This window comes from Melopsittacus undulatus, chromosome Z (genome assembly GCF_012275295.1).
Source record: "Melopsittacus undulatus isolate bMelUnd1 chromosome Z, bMelUnd1.mat.Z, whole genome shotgun sequence".
Lineage (NCBI taxonomy): Eukaryota > Metazoa > Chordata > Aves > Psittaciformes > Psittaculidae > Melopsittacus > Melopsittacus undulatus.
The window spans coordinates 24,584,581-24,604,473 of record NC_047557.1 but is presented as its reverse complement, the minus strand read 5'-3'; the positions used below and the strand labels follow the sequence as shown (position 1 = coordinate 24,604,473).

General features: G+C 38.4%; 1 protein-coding gene across 1 annotated transcript in view; it reads right to left on the bottom strand.

Moving 5' to 3' along the window:
• The window catches only part of DMGDH (dimethylglycine dehydrogenase), a 43,265-nt gene extending 23,454 nt beyond the window's left edge, over positions 1-19,811 (bottom strand). Inside the window, exons 1-8 of the mRNA XM_034072707.1 lie at positions 19,690-19,811; positions 18,266-18,267; positions 17,488-17,648; positions 10,434-10,532; positions 8,874-9,038; positions 8,250-8,454; positions 1,470-1,718; positions 123-321 (exon numbers count right to left, since the gene is read on the bottom strand). Coding sequence (XP_033928598.1) covers positions 123-321; positions 1,470-1,718; positions 8,250-8,454; positions 8,874-9,038; positions 10,434-10,532; positions 17,488-17,648; positions 18,266-18,267; positions 19,690-19,811 — 1,202 coding nt within the window. The remainder of the gene's footprint in view (positions 1-122; positions 322-1,469; positions 1,719-8,249; positions 8,455-8,873; positions 9,039-10,433; positions 10,533-17,487; positions 17,649-18,265; positions 18,268-19,689) is intronic.
• Positions 19,812-19,893: the final 82 nt, after the last annotated feature.

Genomic DNA, 19,893 nt, shown 5'->3' with positions numbered 1-19,893 from the left:
ATTAAGACTATTTCCAGTACAGTTTACATAAAATACGTGCAAACCCATAAAAATGTGAAAAGTTTGAGCTGACTCCCATTTTTAACAATATCACAGACACAAGTTGTCATGAATTTACTCACCCGAAACCAATAGCTACCCAGTAATTTTTGACACCCTGATGTGGTCCCACCATAGGAAGAATGTCTGGAGAATAGGTGATAGGACCCGCAACTGTGTTTACAATGTCTGCTGTTTTCAGAACAGGGACCATTTCCATAGCGGCTTCAATGTGCTCCATTATTCTGTCTAAATCAGACTCAAAAAGTTCTTTTCCAAAACCTGCACAAATATTTGTCTTTTATTATCTGAAAATACTTACATTTTAAATACAGTTATGCAATCTCTATATATGAAAGTTAAATGGAATTTATCAGTGAGTATGTTTAAGCCTTTGCTATCTTACATAAGAAAAATGGTGTCTGTAAATCATGAGTTACTTGTAGGATACAGTTCATTGTCACTGCAGCTATACTGTCCTTTATACATATTTGTTTAACCTTAGGGTCATGCAGATTCAGCAATGAAGTAGAGAGAAAGTAGAAAAACACAAAAACTTCCTTCTATGTTAATAAGACCCACTTATTTTTTTCAATATGCCAAAAGTTTCAGGAGGGGAAGAAAGATATTATCTATGTCAGCTTATGATTTCTATGGTGTTTAGTGAATTTGAGGATATGTTTCACCCTCGAGTGTGGGCTCTAAGAATTATTAAACATTACTCTATAGAGGGACTTAACACTATTGGAGACAATAAATTCAGGAAGCTGTGATAGTGCAATCCAAAGCCCAACAGTGCTGATTGCTCTTACTGAGGAAACACGTAGTGGCTTTCTTTAAACAGCAATGCTATTGACTTAATATAACTTTCTGTCTAGAACTGAATGCAATGCTGGAGCCTAAATGTAACACAGCAGTATGACATAGAATTTTTTTGCACAAAAAATCTATACAAATGTATAGCTCTCTTGCACATACATAGAAGTACAGCATTTTGTTTAAGACATTCCTTGCTATACCTGTGTTTCTATTTGACAACCACATCACGGGAACAGCAAAAATACAGACCACCTGTCAGTATACTGAAGAGAACTGTACCTTAGAAAAAATCCCTGTTCAGTTGCAAAAGGCTATATAACACAGATTTGATGACTACATCTAATCACAACACACATGCATGTGCCAGAGAGTAGGGTAAAACTATGTTGTAGAAGTGCATTTCATGCTTTCTGATGTTACATTTTTATTTCCATTCACCCTTATCATTATAGTTACAACTGTTCTTTGAAAAAATGTTTCTGCATTATAATCATGCATAGCAAATATGCTCTATTTTCCATCACATAAGGCAACATGACAGGCTGGGATTTATACACATTAAAAGGTGTGCTAGCGTTTACCAAGTTTAAAGATTTAATGTTTTTAATTACCTGGTGGGACTCCATTTGTTACCCATGAATCCTGCAGCTTCATCTTCTTCTCACTTTCATATGGACCAAATAAAAGACCATCCCTTTCTTGCCGCAGATAATATGATCCTTCTAAGTCACGAATCACAGGCAATTCTGTTTTTAGGGCTTTCACTTCAGGGATAGTTGATGTCACAACATACTGATGATGAACAGGTATAAGAGGGTGCTGCAGGCCAATCATTTTGCCTATGTCACGGGCCCAGAAGCCTAGAGAAGACAAAAATCAAAATAGAAATATTCAAACACTAATTTCAGTGAATGGAAAATAACAGTAAAACATTTGCAGGGAGTGCTGAGCTTTATGCAATGTGACAAAGAATTATTTTTCTATATTTTAAATCTTCAGATTATTTTTTTACATTATAAAGCATAATCTTCCTTCCATAATTCTATGTCCTTGTTCCTATTTATACTACCATATGTTATTTTACTTTACAGATAGTAAAAAAAATCAGTAAAATATAAATTAGGCTTCTAAAACTTCAGAAGATAATTTAATTAACAGTCCCACAAACCCCATGGTTTATTTCAGTAAAGTATATCTGCAGTGGAGTCGTAGCGAAGCCAGAGACACTTAAAAACCAGAATAAGTTAGCTCATATCACAGGTGTTAACTTAGTGTCTTACTATCAACCACATGAGCTTGTATGCTGCCCCAGGAGAGTAGTTAATTCCTAACACAGTCCAAAGCAGTACTTTAAGCCAGCTAACCTCAAGAATTTAAGTTTCTCTCCTCTTTCACATTCATCATGTGACTCGTATTAATTACATCTCTCACACAGCAATCAACTCATTACGATTTTTGTATTGGTGAGTTGTCAGCGTACTCTCCCATAGACATCAATTAAAAATTCAAATACAGACTGTGACCAGAAAATGCAGGCAACAATTGCCCTGCCCCTGAAGCCTGCTCAAAGTCCTTCACATATACTACTAGGCGAAGTTAAAGAAGACCCAAATCTTCTCTGTTATGGTTAAGCTGTTAAGACACTTAGTGAGATACCTGTGTCAAAGTCGAGGAATGGAAGACACTTAACTGCCAAACTTGTTAGTTTTGGCTCTGCATCATGGCTTACATCTGCAGTGGGGTTCAAACGTAAAGACCTGGGAATCAGATGGATATAACTGACTGGGACGGCAGCTGCTCTAAGGAGCTTGTAATACCTCCTGGCTCTTTGGATCAAGGATCAGAGATGTCAGAAGTGGGAATGGTGGAATAATCCAATGCAGCAGGAGGTTTGGTGGAGTCTGAGGGTGAGGACTGGGAGAAGGCAAAATGGAAGAGCAGGAAAAGGTAGCAGGACCTTCAAAATAAAAGGCTATGGGCTGTATGGCACCCAGGAAAAGAAGGCAGGCCAGCCTGGTTCCTGTGTAACCAGCTGACTCCAGACTGTTCATTGAAAAAATATATCCAGCAAGTTTTGCTGCCTAACACAGCTGCTCCCTTCTCCTGGGATTTACACTCATATAGTCCAGTTTAATTTACAACTTTGCTCCTTTTTGATGCTTGTCTTAACCAAATGCTCCAAACTCTCTTTTCAATTCCATATTCTTTAAGATGTGATCAAAATTTAACTCTCAGGGCCCTGAGGGTACTAAGAGGCATTATAGAATCATAGAATACCAGGTTGGAAGGACCCTCAAGGATCACCAACCTTTCTTTGTAAAAACAAAGTCTAGATGTTAGTGACCAGGATTATCAGTGATCCTAAACAGACTCACATGGGGCTTCCACCCACAGCCCCAGGAGACTCATTTCAGGTCAGCTCAGGGCCGTCAGAACCTGTCTGAGCTGGTTTGATCCTACGTGTGCCTGTTTACAGCTCTGTCACAACCATTCCTGTGCCTGGCCATGGACCACATTGATCCAGACCCTGATCCATGGACTGCTTTCCAGTTTGACCTTAGCCTAGTCTCATCTCTATGCTCCCAGGCAGTGCCTGACCCCCATTACCACCACCAGAGCTGTTCCTGACCTGTGGATCAACCTTGTGGCTTGGCCTCAGCTGGGCTTCATCACTATGGATATGCCTGTGCCTCATCCCCACAGGCTTGTCTGGAGATTTGGACTGTTGGCTGACCCCAGCCACTGGTGCTGGGCCAGCCCTAATCCCTCCCTTGTGTCCTGTAGGACAGAGCCCTTATTGGCTCTGTCTCTGCCCTGCCAGCCTTGTTACTGTGCTTGGCTCACAGTCCTGCAGGGAGCAGCTGTCCCATGCTGCTTCCTGACATTAACTTGGGAATACATCCTCTCATCTCTGGCATGGCCTAAAGCCAGGGCAATTAGAAGAACTGAGCTGGGCTGTGCTGGCCTTGTGCCATTCCCCCGCATCAGGAAGGCTGTCAGTCTCTTATTTAATGTAACAAACCAGCCTCAGGGCCCACCACACACGGTTTTTAAAAATGTGAATTTCTGAGAAAAACATTTTCTGTAGTGACTCACTTGACAAATGCTGACACCCACCTAAAGCAGGGGAGCAGGAAATCCAGGATCATGATAAAGACACCTGGTCAATTAAAAGCCCTTTGCCCAGGAAATACCAAAACCAGTATTTACTGTTCTGCATTTCTCAAACATAAGGCTTTTGCTTCTTAATAACATTCTCCTACTTGGAGAAGACTCACTGACAGAACACTTACTAAGTCAGTTAAATTGGCTCAGGGAAGATCATGCCATACTCATATTATGAGTAATCCAAAACTTCCTTTAAGGCTAATGAAACCTGATCTACGCTTACTTATACAAAACAAAAACAAACCCCAAACCAAACCAAAGCAAACTCCTCAAAAAAACCCCAAAACCCAACCAACCGCCAAAAACAAATAAAAGATTCTAATAAAGTATTTCCAGCACATCTGCAAGGGTTTCCTCCATGACATATGACAAATACAAATGTGGATTACTTAAGTCTAAATTAGCTAACAATCTTTATGGAACTTCTTTTAATTTGGGTATTTCCATGTCACCAACAAACAAAATTATTTTAAGGTAAGGTCAGCTAATGATCCACGGAGGAGAAGGAAAGGTGAAGTAGCAGAAAATTGGGTCTTCAAAGTGTAAATTTTTCTTTTTCAAAATGGTACTAAATTTCTTAGCCATGAAGTTTGCAGAAGTATGTTACAAACACAGGTGATTTTAAATTGCTTTTGAGTTACAGGCAAATTGTTTAGGTTTGCTCAAAAGCAAATCTTAAATATTGCACTGCTAAAAACATCACACTTAAGATAAGTGCTTCTTTAATTGGTTAAAATAACAACAGCTGACATTTACTAAATTAAAAAAATACAATTTCTGTGCTTAAACTTTTTGAACCACGTGCAAATCTATTACAAACATAAAAATGGTAAAGGAAGAACATGTTATCTGAGACAACATTCTAATTGGAAGCAGATGTCAAGTTCTGTATCACACATAGTAGAGATACACGAAGGCATAAATTATATCTCTAGGACACTTGTGAAGATTAAATTGTAGAGATTGCAAACATCTGATGCTGAAATATTTAGCAGTGGTATTAACATACTTGTTGGACTGTGTAATCTGTCACTTGTTTTACAAAAAATCTTCCATCATTATGCATATATAAATGGTTGTATATACAGTGTGTGCATATCTGCAAACGTGTGCTTATATACACACACAAATACTGTATATGTAAACTAAACTCACTATTTTTGTATACTTTAATCAAACATTCCATTATAAATAGGCTTCAAATCACTGCAGCAGGCTCTGTACCAGTTAGATCCTGTCAGAGATTATTTATTAAGCATCTGCTTTCTTCCAAAATGGAAATCTCACATAAGGAACAGCTAAAGATTGGTTGAAACTAGTTTGTACCAGTTCCACAGCAGATGTCTGTTGGGGGATGAGGGAGAGAGGGAATATAGAGAGCCTTCTGATATATTTTTCTCTGCTCATATTACAACATGAGCTTAAAATACGAGTTCTGAGTGATACCAGTCATGATCTGTAGTGGAATGAGGCAAGGCTGAGAAGAATGAATGTTAGCTGAGAGAACATTTAGAGGAGGTACGTGTTATACAGTATTGATTTCACATCTTTAGCCAGAATGTTAGGCAATATGTGCTTCAAATGTTCATTTTGGCTGAACAGTTAACTACACAAGAGAATTAACTGAATCTATTGTTGGCCTAATAGCTTACTATATAATATAAGAAACACAAAAATTTCACAAGGGTGCATTCTAATTTTTGCAAATAAACTCCGAAAAGCATTTACTAGAAAACTCTGCCTAATGTCAACTTGATAAATAAGGCAAAGAAAGAGAACTACACTACAAAAAGATAAGGAAATTACTACATCTGTGATGATACTTCATCCATATGATGCAGAGCAAATAGTTAGGAATGAGTGCCTAGAAAATTTTGGTCTAAATTAGAAGTCTGATTGCCGAAAGACCTGCCTTCCCATTCCATAATCTTGGATCACTCTTGACCAATAAACTCATACTGTGTAACAAATGACATAAAGATCCTATTAGTAAGACAGCTTGTGTTTTTGTAACTGAATGCTGTCCCATAATTCATGCTTGAAAGCCATGAACTGGCAGTCAGTCAAATATTAATGCCTCTAACTTTCTAAGTGCTTGACTTTGCAGTCTAAGTAAAATTCTTTTAATCCAGCTTCTGTGTTTGTGCGCTTGTTTGCTTTCTAAAAAGTATACTGAACTCTTCTAGCCTCTTTCTCTCCAAAATGTCAGTATGTGGTACCCATAACCATGCTTACAACCTCAAGGTGAACTTTTTTCAGATCACTATTTTAGCTGGGCATATAGCCATAGCAGGTGATCACCTACGTATGGGAGGTATATGATGAGAAAGCACATTTTGCAATGGGTTTCCCAGGCAGTCTTTACTGAAAGCTTGGAATGATCTAACGCAGGGCTGTCTACATCCCAGACACTGAAAGAAAAGTCACCCAGTAATGTCCATCCTGTCAGTTAGCCCTTTTATCTTACTCCCACTGAATTCCTCACTGTCCCAAACTTCTCTCTTCCCCATCCCTGCTTGTCCTGTACCTGCTCTTATTTTCCACTGTCTAAAGCTCTGCTCTTCTTACTCCAGACATTACATCCTTCTTCAGCTATTTTGTCTCCATGTGCAAGTCAGTGGCCCTCACTTGTCAAATCCTGTTCCACCTGTCTTCTCTTCCAATCTGTTCTCATCTACTTCTCCCTTGCTATTCTGTCAGTCACTCAGGCCCAGACTGCTCAAGCAGCCTCACTTTTCCAGTCCCAGCTTCACACACAACCACTTGTTCTTCCCAAAGTATTCTTCCCAATCTTTTTGCCTGAAACACTCCAGCTGCAGTTCCCTTAACGAAACATTTTCAGATCCCTTTCTGCTATCCCTCCCCATGGTCCCCACTGTTGCCATTCCTACAGTCCTTTGCAGTTCGAGCTTCCTTATTCAGCAAGCTCTCTAGCACACTAACTGCCAGTGCTTCCAACCACCCCCAGAAGCCTTTCCCAAGCATTTCATTCTACCAGTCCAACTCACTCATAATTCCCATTCTTAGGCATGACAACCAACAAGAATCCCTGTCTCACTCATCTTCTTCGTTTTATCTGCTTTGCACTAGAAATAGATGTTGTTTCTTGTCCATTGCACGGATGTAGAAAGGAATTATAAAGATATATCCTTGCTTTCAGTTCACTTGTCCCATCTGAGAAAGAAGCAGTCTTAAGTCATCACAGCCTCCTACTGAAACCTGATTATTCACTGAGGTTGGACATATGAAAGACTCATGCCCTAAAAATGCAGATATGATTCAGTTTGAGAGAGACCATCTGCAAAAATTTCATCCAAATGGTAAATATTCAGAATGTTTTCAAACAATTGAAAGCAGAAAGTCTTATACTAGGAATTAAAGGGTAGGAGGTACCAACAGTTTTACCAATAATATATTTTTCTATAACTTGTATAAAGCAGCATAAAAGTAAGTGAAGTTTGGGTTTAATAAAGGTCTTTAGACCTATCAACTTGTTTAAGAAAACAAACACAAATCCAAACACTCTTGCCCAAAAGCTATTTGAAACAGAAATATTGGTTTGGCTTTTCTAACACAATGAAGAATAAAAGTTGCATATGCAAATACAAACTCCTTTGAGTTAGGAGATTTTTATTACACAAAATAATGTGTTGTTAAGCCAAGCATACATTTAATATACTACTCAAAGGGCAACAAAAATCAAATGTTTCAAGGATGTGTAGACAGAGTTAAATCTTACAGAAAGATAATACTAAAATAGACAGGGTTATCTTACTTGCTGCAAATCCTCAATTTCTTTGAAGAAACAGTGAAGACTTTTCTATTCCATTTGTACATCCCATCTCCCTTCTTAAGTAGCTTTCATAGAGGACAATGTGCATAGGCAGTAACCTCTTTACTACACAACTTACACTAGATCAAAAAAGGTCTCTTCTGCTATAAAAATCTAACAAGACAGTCTGACTAGAAGCTGCTGTAGACAAACCATAAAGAAATCTTTTCAATGCCCAGTCAAGGACAATTAACATTTTCTAAATTAACATTAGCTAAATTTTCACAAGACTGTAAAATAATAGGCGCAAAGTATATTTTACCACAAACCAAGTGAATGTTCAGAAACATATATTGCTTATTCTTGTAATCCACACAATTCAGTACAGATGCTCTGTTGTCAGCTAGTTTATAAATCTGAAGAGTACACAAATGTTTATGTTAAATCCTACCTGCAGTATTCACAACTCTTTTTGCTCGAATTATTCCAAGTGGAGTTTCAACTTCCCATGTTCCATCTGATCGGGAGTTCAGGTTGGTCACTTGGACAGGATAATTTATTTGGGCACCATATTTTCTGGCTCCTGCAGCCAAGGCCATAGTGAGAGAATAAGGATCAATATGACCATCGCCAGGGTTGTACAAGCCAGCTAAAACCTAAGTGGAGGCAAAATCCCACAAAATGAAAGAAATTAGAACTTATTAAAATTAACTAATTTTTAAAAACAGCTTTCTTTTTTGAGTGCAGTAAACCTTAAGGAGTCACATCAAAGCAAATTTTCAAAACATATAATAACATCAGTGCTACAGCTATCCAACTTAACAATGGTCTAAGGATGTTGCTTGGTTCTTCCATATTTTAATATTATAATATTATATTACAATTAATAGTATGCACACTGGTATATAGTATGTACTAAAATGCGTGTAAGTCTGATTTTAGCATCTTTTTTTCCCTGAAAATCAAGAATTTCTTGTACAGTTTGTATAAAGGAAACAGACCTTCTGTCTTGCCAACTGATGGACCAATATTTAATTGCAACATTAGTCATTTCCCATAAAATTGGGTTCTTTACCGTATCCATGTTCAATAAGGGAAATAGTTCTTGTACTTTCTCAGGTGTGATTAGGTACTGCTCTGTTGGGTGCCAACCAGCACGAGTCATTTGGTATTTGAATTCATCCACTCTAGTAGGAGTTGAAGCAATTCTGATGCTGCCAGGCTGATGAAACCCCACAGCCTAAAACAAAGAGCATAAGCTAATTACCGAAAGAACCTTTACTTACCTCCATAGAATCATAGAATCATAGAATAGTTAGGATTGGAAAGGACCTCAAGATCATCTAGTTCCAACCCCCCTGCCATGGGCAGGGACACCTCACACTAAACCATATCACCCAAGGCTTCATCCAACCTGGTCTTGAACATAAATGCATGTTCTTATGCTATGAGAAGACTAGGGACTAGGATTTTTGTCACTAATGTCACTGAAAAGAAGTTAAATAAAGTTAAGTGCCCTTGAAGGAACAGGACTTAGATGCAAAATTCTAGAAAAAATAATAATTTAAAAAAATATAAAATTAACTTCCTGGGTAAATACTCACTATCTTCAAAACAGTTGTAAAAACCTTTTCTTGAATGTCATGATGCTATTATTTTTATTAAGATTTGAATATTTGAATATATGTAATCATACACTTTCAAAAGTAGAATCAGATAGATTTCAAAAATAAATACATAATTTATTATGTTAAAGTCTATCACCTGCATAATTTTCTATTGAGATGCTGCAGAATATATTTAACTGACTAAGCGCCTTTATTAACACAATGAATAACCACCCGCCTCTTTTTGTCTTTTTAATAAAGTGGAAATCTTTATATAGCTGCAGACTGAATGTTCACTTTTTGGTAAGCACTATTTACTTAATGGGATCTTAATATGTCTGAGTAAGTCTTTTAGCGAACTCACAATGATAATCTGCTGTAGCATCTTACCTAGATAAGCAGTAGAAAGAAGAAAAAGCATTTTATTACAGTTGTCCAGTTTTTAGACTAGTACAGTGAGAATCATACAATTTCTGCTGAAGTCTGAAGCAAGCATGAATTTAGTGAATGAAAGCTGTATAGCTGAATGATGCCAGATAAAAAAGATTACTCCCATGTTTCTTTGCATACCCATTCCTTAAGTCACTAAATAAAAACACATCTCTAAAAGGGATGGGAAGAATTACAGCAGTCTTCTCAAGTACAGACAGGGTCATATTGTATGAATTTTTAAGTGGACATGTTTAAAGCAGGAATATATCGTAGTCAATCCACTCATTCCAGATCTTAATGTTATTTTAACTCCCATACCGAGCTGATGTTGCAGACTCAGTCTGCTGAACTTCTGAGATGTTTTTATCAAAACCATTTTCTTAAACTTTAGAGGGATCTGTGAAACCATCTAAAGTATTTAGTGACTAAGCACCAGACTACAGCATATACATGCAGGCAGAATAATATATTTCAGTAAAAAAGGAGCCTTATGGTAGTCATGAACACATACATGTATACATCTTATCAACTACAAACTTTTTTATAAGACTAGCAGTACTGATCTTAATTAATACTTTAAAGATTAAGGAGATTACCTGTCCAGTCTCTTCTTCCAGCTTTTCATAGAGTTTGATGCTGTAAGAATGGATTTTCTTCAAGTTTATTCCAGGATGAAAATAAGTAGTTAAACCAGCCTTAAAAAAGAAATAGGCACAACAACACAGAAATATGATTAGAAATGCACCATTTTCTTTCCTTTCTTCCAAAGTCATTGAAAAGGAGCTGTCAAATACTGTAAAGAAAAGCAACACATGGGTAGAGCCAACTGCTACAAAAATAAAAATAAAATCCTTTCCCGACTTATGGCATTCTTGTTCTCTGCACATGTGCTTTTCCACCTGTCTTTTCTCATCAAATTTGTCAACCCATGATACTGTTGCAGTTGTTCTCTTCTATGGTTTCCTTTCTTGCTTAAATTATTCAGTTGTCTGTTTCAAGCCTTTCAGAAGAGACACACAACTCCATTCCTGATCAACTAAATCAACTGATTATATGTCCTGTAACAGGATCTTTTCCTTCTTACAGATGGAGATGGGAGAGAAATCAAAACTTCACATACACCAGATCTTAACAAGAGTTATTTTCTGCAGTGTGAACAGCAGTGCCATGGCAGTCAAGTATTCTTCTATTCTCAACAGATGTATCGTGTGGTAGCTAAAGAGCAATTGCTACATTTCAGAAGTAATTTAAGAAATCACTATATATATTTGCACATCATCTTACCATTACCAGGTCTGACTTCAGAAAGCTGTCAAGCCTTCTTTTGGTTCATGCAGAGGTAAAATCAAGAAGTTACCACAGCCTCTTCTGTATTTAAAGAAACTATTCACCTGCCTACAGTAGAGACAGCTGCATCAATCTAATGACATTCATACCTGCATAGATTTAGCACTTATAAATAATAGAATATAAGTGTTACTGGAGTTAAACATATATCTTTTTATCTCCTCATCTCTAAACCCCTTTTTCCAAGGGAGACAACAGAAATGCAAAATTATCTTAGGTTTTCAAGCTAGCTGCACTGCTTTGAATACTTTTTATTTATATATGGCACATATTCTACTAACCAAAACAGAACTTGTTCATAGATTTAGGTTGCTTCAATTAAGGAAACTAGACACAAGATTCCACCTTGGCATTCACTGCCATTCTGAGAAAAAAACAGCAGGAAATATAAAAGTGAAAAGTAACACATACAGTAGAGTTCTTACGGTTTCCTTGTAAGTTGCTTAGCATGCATATACATTAACTACTCTTGATTTAAACTCGTTAACTCTGTTCTGTGCTACACATCTAAGTCTTTAACTTTTAAAGCTATTGGAATAACTGTACACATATGAATAACAAATGCAAGGTTTAGTGCTCTTTAAAGATATATTTTAAAGTAATTTAAACTAATTTAGTTATGCTAAGAACCTATTAAATGTTACACTTCTTTATAATTAATACCAACATATATTGCATGAATTAGACCACACATCATTTTTTTTCAACTGTGGCCTCTTCTGACCCATCTTTCTTAGTGTGGCTTCATATTTAAGACCAGATCTTTGTATTTGGAAAAAATTAACTTGAAGCTGCTCTTAGCAAATAGCTTACCATCAAACTTGCTTAGCATGGTAAACAAATGGCTTACCATGAATCATACTTACTGCCTGAGATGACAGGTACTCAGGGTCTTCAGAGCAAGAGTATGATAACTGTATGTCATTACTGATTGTGTGTCTTTACACTAGCCACAGTGTTAAAAGTTTTCCTACTTTTCTTTGTATTTTATCAATGCCAAATAAACCAATGGAAGAAAACCTCAAAATTAGTCATTTACCAGTATTATATTTTTCAGTTGTGCTTATATTTTAGACTTAAATTTGGTTTCAGTTCCCTACTTATGTTTGGTACTTTTTATTACCACAACAATCCCAGTTTAAAGAAGTGATCACACACATCTGCAGAAGGGAGATAAATCTACTAAGGGCCACATTAAGTACAGAGCAGGCATGTGGATTCAGAAAGTCCCTGGGTTAAATTAATAGTCTGGAAAAATATTACTTGTCCTTTTCTTATTATCATATCAGATCGTCATTATACTGGACGCTGCTGGAGACTAAATACTTCGCTAAATGAATGTGCTTTTATGTTGTTATGAACAAATTTATTTTCATTATCTCAGAATAAAACCCAGGGCTCTTTCACTGAAGAATTTGTAATTAAAACTTGTTTATTTCTTAAAAATAAATCCTAAGGGCCTTTGTTCTCTGTATTTAGAATAAAGAAATAAATTAGGCATTGAAATGTTTACATTTCTTTAGCCATGTATAATTATCTATGAGCAACTGATTTACTTGTACCTGCAATTTTGTCATATGATACTGTTTTCCTGTCTATTTTTATTCATGTAAACATTTTCTGGTCTTCTGTTATTTTTCAAAATCTAATAATACATTTTCCAGATGTAGAGAAATTCCATCTCATTGGTCACCATTAGTAAAAGTCCTTTGAATCAAATGAACCACAAATCACTTGCAAGTTAGCTACAAACCCCCACACATTCAAGATCATTAAATTGCAGAAACTTAATAAAACCTTCTCTAATTTTTTTTTAAGTGAAGAATAGAATTTGGAACACATTTGATGACTTTTGGCTTCAGATAATGGATGTTTCTGATTTCACGAGTGCACTTGAGAGACAATTATAACCTGACTGTACTATATAAAAATTAAGATCATAGAATCATAAAATAATGATAATAAACCAAACAGTTTGAATGAGACCTCAGGAAGTCTCTATCCAACCTCATACAGAAAGCAGATCAGTTACAAGATCAGACTAGATTGCTCAAGATTTTCTCCAGCCCCATCTTGAAAATCTCCAAGGACAGAGATTGCACTACTTCCCTGGCGAAGTGTGTAGCTTTGCATTTGTCTCAGTCCTTGTCAAATTTTATGAAGTTCCTGTCCTTCCATCCTCACAGACTCTCTAGGTCCTTCATCATGGCAGCCTTGCTATTATGTGCATTGTCAGTCCTCCCAGTTTGGTGCTAACTGCAAACTTGATGAGCATTTATTTTGTCACCTACTCCAGCACATTGATAAAGATACTAAACAGGATGGGCCCCAGGACAGACACCTGCAACATGCCACATATTTCCAGGCTTTGGGTAGAGTATGCATCATTAACCACTGCCCTCTGAACCTAAATACTTGTCTTTTCACTATCTGTCCAGCCATAGGGACCATAACATCTTCAGCTGAATACATGAGTATTATGGGAAACAGTGTTGAAATTCTGTTAAAATGTAGGTAAGTGACACCAGTTGCTCTCCCGTTGTCTAGAAACTCAGTCATCTTAACATAGACGGTGATCAGGTTTAGTCAGACTTGACTTACACTTGGCAAATCCATGCTGACTGTTCAAAACCACCTTTTTTTCCTTTATGGGCCAAGCTCTGAGACACAATCTGTAATTTTCTGAAGAATCAAAGTGTAGCTGTCTGGCCTTTAGCTCTTCTGCTTGTGGCTTTTTTTGAAGGTGCATACATATGCCCTTGTCCAAATGCTGGGTACCTCCACCGATCTCCAGAGTCTTTCAAATGTCATACATCTGTGGCCTTGCAATGCTGCCAGCATTGGATGCAGCCCATCTGGTCCAATGTGTCTGCATGAATCAAATTCTCCCAGTAATTACCGGCTTGACCCTCAGACACTGCTGATAGTTTCTTTTCTTCTTGAACCCTGCTCAGGCTTGAGAAACCTTGTCAGTGAAAATTGAGGCAAAGAAGACTGTGAGTACTTCAGCCTTATCTGTGTACACTGCAACTAAATTACCCACCTCATTCAACAACACTCCCATGTTCCCCTTGTTCAGCCTTTAACTACTAATACGGCAGTAGATGCTCTTCTTGTTGCCTTTAATGTTCCTTACAAGTCTTAACTATAGTTGAGCTTTGACTTTTGCAACATCCCCTTCTCATGCCTAGGGAATTTTTCTGAATTGCCCCTTTGTAGCCTTTTCCTGTTTCTGCCTTCTTTATACTGTGCTTTTGCTCCAAAACTCACTCACGAGCTCCCTATCTGGCACAGCTGGCCTCCCATTGTGTCTGCTTTTTTTCCTGAGTTCAGAGTGAACCATCCCTGGATTTGAAGGAGGTTTGCTCTAGGCTTTGCTCTATTTTTGTAAGACAGTGATTTTGTTAGCAGCAAAATCAATTGCATGTCAAAAGAAACACAATTACGTAACAGAATGATGTGTTAAGTGTTTTCCTAGAAAACACCTTTTAAAAAAAGTAACACCACCAAGAGTCTGCTATCTGAGTGAGTTATACTTGCCTTGTTCAGTCCTTGGAGCTTCAGTAGGACTGCATATTATCTAACCTGCAGAATAGTGGAGCTTTGACAATTCTTAAAGCCTAAGACTTGGCTTTGTTTACACACATGGAATAACCACTGCTTTGATATGGTTAGGCAGGTATAAAAATGAGCAGCGTTTGCTCTGCTAGTTATATGTTCTTATTACTGGTAATAGATAAATGTGCACACTTTCTGTGCTGTTTTAATAACACGTATGAAATTCAGCCAAATTTATCTCAGACCTGAAAAGTGGAAGAAAGTTTTGGCAGCAATACTAGCAGGAATATAATCTACATGAAACACAATCCTGAGCTCTAGCAGGGCTTAGCAGACTGTGAAAGAGAAAATGTGATATAGTACAGCACAGAACTAATTTCATCATTTGTGGCTGCAGGCAATAAACTACAAGCATTTTGTGTGCTAACTATATGTGTAATTTCCAACTGTATCTAGTACTGTATCACTGTGAAGAAAACACTGATAAGTGTACAGTACTTAGTATAACAAAGAACTCACAGTCACAGTTTTGATCTTTCTCATAATCTGAAATAGACCTATCATCAGTCTTTTAATCTTCAGATACAGCACCCTGAGATAGATGAAAGAGACAGAATACCATGCACTCTACCTGATGGTTATCCATTTTAATCTGTCAGATAGCTAGGCTTCTTGCTGGGTTAATAGCAAGGATTTTTCTGCTGCAACAGGTGCCACAAGGCAGCCCTCCCAGTTGTGGTTGTGCAGGCATTTTCTCTGGTGTGCACCAGGTCCCTCCCTGAATGAGGAGCTCTTTGAAACAGAGCTCCTCATTCAGTGTTCCATTGCTGCATTCAGTAAGAAGTGGGGGAAAAAATACTGAAGGAGAGATTTCTTTTACACAGTTATGAGCAATAAACTAGAGCAAGTGAATAAAACAACAAGAACAAAGGAAACAGTAACAATCCTCATTCATTATTTAGGTTTCTTATTCCACAGGAGTTTTATTATATTTTACACACATATTGTTCCGTATACACGTTGGGTAAATAAAATCAGTCTGTGCCTCACTAGAGGACACTTAAGTCAAAGTATTTCTTTGAACATTTCATAGTTTTGATTCAATACAGAAAATGCATTATCTGACAATATGCATGGTGTTGCTTTGTTTGCTGAACTGCCATCAGCTGTGGTATGACTGTCTAAAAGAGATGTAGCTACCTAATTTTGTTTTCCCTAACAATATGCATTCTTTGCTTTGTTTTTTAATAAGCAAGTACAATGAAGTATAAACTTACACATTCAGACAGTGATTTTTTTAATTTCATTTTTTACTGTTGCTCTCTCATAAGGCCCCAAACACATAAAACATCTGCTCTAAGATGAAGTGCTTCAAACTTCAGATTTCCTCTCCTGGGAGAAGTACGAGAATACGAATGAAATAGAATCCCTTTGAGTTATACTCCTTAATTTGTTCCTGAAAGGCACCCAGTGACTATAGTTACATTGTATTAACAGAGTAGTTCTAGAGACAGCAAACTGTTGGGTTTTTACTCTTTTGTATGCTACACACGGGGATAATATTCTCCCAGTTTCAGCTGCGCCCAGCTGGAAATGAATGGAAAAAAACATGTTATTGTGGCAAGTTTTATTTCATTTCATTACACTACCTACTCCAGACGCTGACATAGAAAATACATAATTACGTACATGCATGTTGTGCATTAGTATGTCCATGTGAGTAGCACTATTATAGAAGGTGTCCCCACCGTCATTATTACATGTATGCCTTTTTAGTTCTTGTCCTTACAGTACAAACATTCAGCCTTAAGAAAACCCCACAGTGTACAGCTGTTAGCTTTGCTTCTCCAAGATTTTGTGTAATGCCAGCTGTGACCAGAAAGGAAGCTCTTGTCTCTAATAGGAATCTGTTTCTGCGACAGTGATATTCTCTGAGAACTGGACACGGATAACACTGCTTAATCACCACTTTTTCAGTATGTCACATATTAAAAAAAAAGTAATTACACATACAATAATGTCAAACTGCACATTTTTGGTTTATGTATGGCAGTGCAACCATTTCCAATGATAAAGTCTGTAGTATAAATTCAATCATCTTAGAAACAAACCCTTAAATTTAAAAAGTCTAAGTTTAAATCCAGTTAACTGCCAAAAATGTGTGATATCTGAAGGGGGCCTACAGGGATGTTGGTGAGGGACTATTTGTTAGGGACTGTAGTGATAGGACAAGGGGTAATGGGTTGAAACTTAAACAGCAGAGGTTTAGATTGGATATAAGGAAGAAATTCTTTACTGTTAGGGTGGTGAGGTACTGGAATGGGTTGCCCAGGGAAGTTGTGAATGCTCCATCCCTGGCAGTGTTCAAGGCCAGGTTGGATGAAGCCTTGGGTGATATTGTTTAGTGTGAGGTATCCCTGCCCATGGCAGGGGGTTGGAACTAGATGATCCTTTAGATGGTCCTTTCCAACCCTAACTATTCTATGATTCTATAATACTACTAGTTACCTTCCAGTAATTTCAAAATACAGTCCAATTTTTACTAATGAGAAAAGTGTAGCTGAACCAACTTTTCCAAACTCATACAGTTGATCTACAAAGAATTTAGGGCTAAAGTCTGTATCTATAAAATAACCAAGATTGTTAATCTCTGGAAAGCCAGGGAATATAAAGGTAATGAAACTTCCACTATGGTTGGATACACAAACTGCTGTTAATCTGAAATATTAACAAAACATTTCTTACTGCATGCCAAGTAGATCCAGCAGTGAGCTCAGATTTTTCTAGCAGAACAACATCCTTCAGGCCAGCTTTAGCCAAGTGATAGGCTAGACTCACACCAACACAACCACCTCCGATGATCACTGTGTCTGCATTATCTTTCCCCAAGGAAGGAGAAGGGGTTTCTTTCCTGGGGAAAAAAAAAATAAAATTACAGACAGTTACAAGAAGACAATTGCATTTTTGTCCATCTTTCTTGTTTACTGCTCTGATCAATATAACTTGGTGCCTGTTCGGGATTACAGACACACCTGACTTAAAACCTAACCTGTTCCCTCTCTATCATAGTATCATGGAATCATAGAATGGTTTGGGTTGGAAGAAACCCTAAACCTCACCCAGTTCCACACTCCCTGCGTCAGGCAGGGACACCTTCCACTAGACCAGGTTGCTCCAATCCCTGTCCAGCTTGGCCTTAAACACTGCCAGCAATGGGGCAGCCACAGCTTCTCTGGACAATCTGCACCAGTGCCTTACCACCTGCACAGGAAATAATTTCTTCCTCATGTCTAATCAAAATCCACTCTCTTTCAGTTTAAAATCATCCTGCTTGTCTTGTCACTACATGCCCTTGGAAAAAGTCCTTTTATCTTCTTTTAAAGTAAATGCTTTTAAATGGTCAGATACATAAACAGTAGTTATACAAAAAATAAAGCAAGCTTGTTTCCACTCACAACTTTAAATCCTTATTTGTCAAAAATACCCTTATATGTAGATCTTATTTGTCAATAGGAAACTGTACCCCTGAAAAGACAGTGTAAAAACCTGACTTTTCAAAAGTGCTGTAGTATATGAAACACAGAAAGAAAATCTTCAAAAAAGTGTATTTAGTAAGGCACCTTATTAGATTTCTAAATCAAGTGTCAGCACACAGCATCAGTGTATGTGTTCATTCACAATGAAAGAATTTTTCTTTTTTGTTCTATGTTGACATGTTCTACTTTGCTGAAGTCAAAACATTATAGAAACAGGTTTATATCAATGGCTCACACCTGCTATTACACTGAATTGTATTTTCACAACCACTTCAAGCCAGCAGAAACCAGAACTGCTGTGAAAGGCAGCCGTGTCCTCCTCTATCTCATCTCATCCTACTCTCTACTGCCCCATCCACAGGAAGCCAAGAAGCAAGCCAGATCAGAAATTTATCCAATTTTGAAAGAGCTGGGTTTTTTTGATGTGAGACAAGGTAGAATCTCTTAGTACTATAGCATTACAGGCTGGTGTGAAATCACAGTATGTCTCCCTTGAGGACAGTTAACCAATACTCAGTTTTGTCTCTTCTCTCCTTGTACATTTGTTTTCGCAACTTGTCTGGCGAAAAGGTTTTCTAATGTGTAACTAGTCTTCCACCCATCCTGCACCCAGAAATCAAAACTATTAGTTTATGTATTATGAGTAGACATCTCATAATGTGATCTTTCATACGCAAATGCAGGAGGAACATGCATCATGTTTACCCACTATGTGGCAGTGAACAAAACATAAAGTACATGGGAGCCCCGGACACCACAAGTTTTCTGAACTTGGTGTACCACACATTTGCACATGCTCTTTTCTGAGATTACACATTAATTTTTGCAAGTTAACAATAAGCTGTTTAACAGCCAAGTGTGAGACACTTGATCACCAGCTCCACTACTGAATTTTGAGAGCCATGGTAATTAAGATCAAGTGTAGTAGTGTTTCTCACTCTTTTTTTATGCATTTTTATGAATTTGAAATTTGCTCACCTGAATTTCATCTCTTTTCAAACCTTTTCTTTCAAACCCAGGAGCCTGGGAGGAATACAGGGGGTGCCTTCCCTGTGAACTTCACGGTTCACACAGGTAAAACAGGTGATTTTTTGCACATCGACATAGCTCAGAAGACACCAGGAGGGATGTCTCTGTACCAGGTCACTGCCTCACCCCGGGATGGTCTGGTCTGAGGGGAAGATGCACCTCCTGCCCACGGGGAGAGAGGCCCCGTGACCCCCGACCGGGGGCCGCTGGCGCTCCGCAGGCGGGCACACGGAGCCTGTTCACCACCTTTCCCTCACAGCCCCCTCCAGCAGCGTCACCCTGGGGGTCGCGCCTTGAGCCACGGCCGGTATTGACCCCACCGCCCCCCGCCCGTCAGGTACAGCCCGGCCCGGCCCGACCCGGCCCGCGGGACTGCACTCACCGCCCCTGGGCGCCCGCGCCGCTGCCGAGGGGCCTCAGGGCAGCCGCGGTGAGGGTGTCGGGCCAGCCGCCGCGGCGAGGGGGCCGCAGCCGCCGCAGGGCTCCCCGCAGCACGGCGCTCATGGCGCGCACAGCCACCGGCAGCAGGGATGGAGAGCGCTGTCTCGGCGCTCCTCCCGTCCCGTTCGTGCCGCAGAGGTCAGCC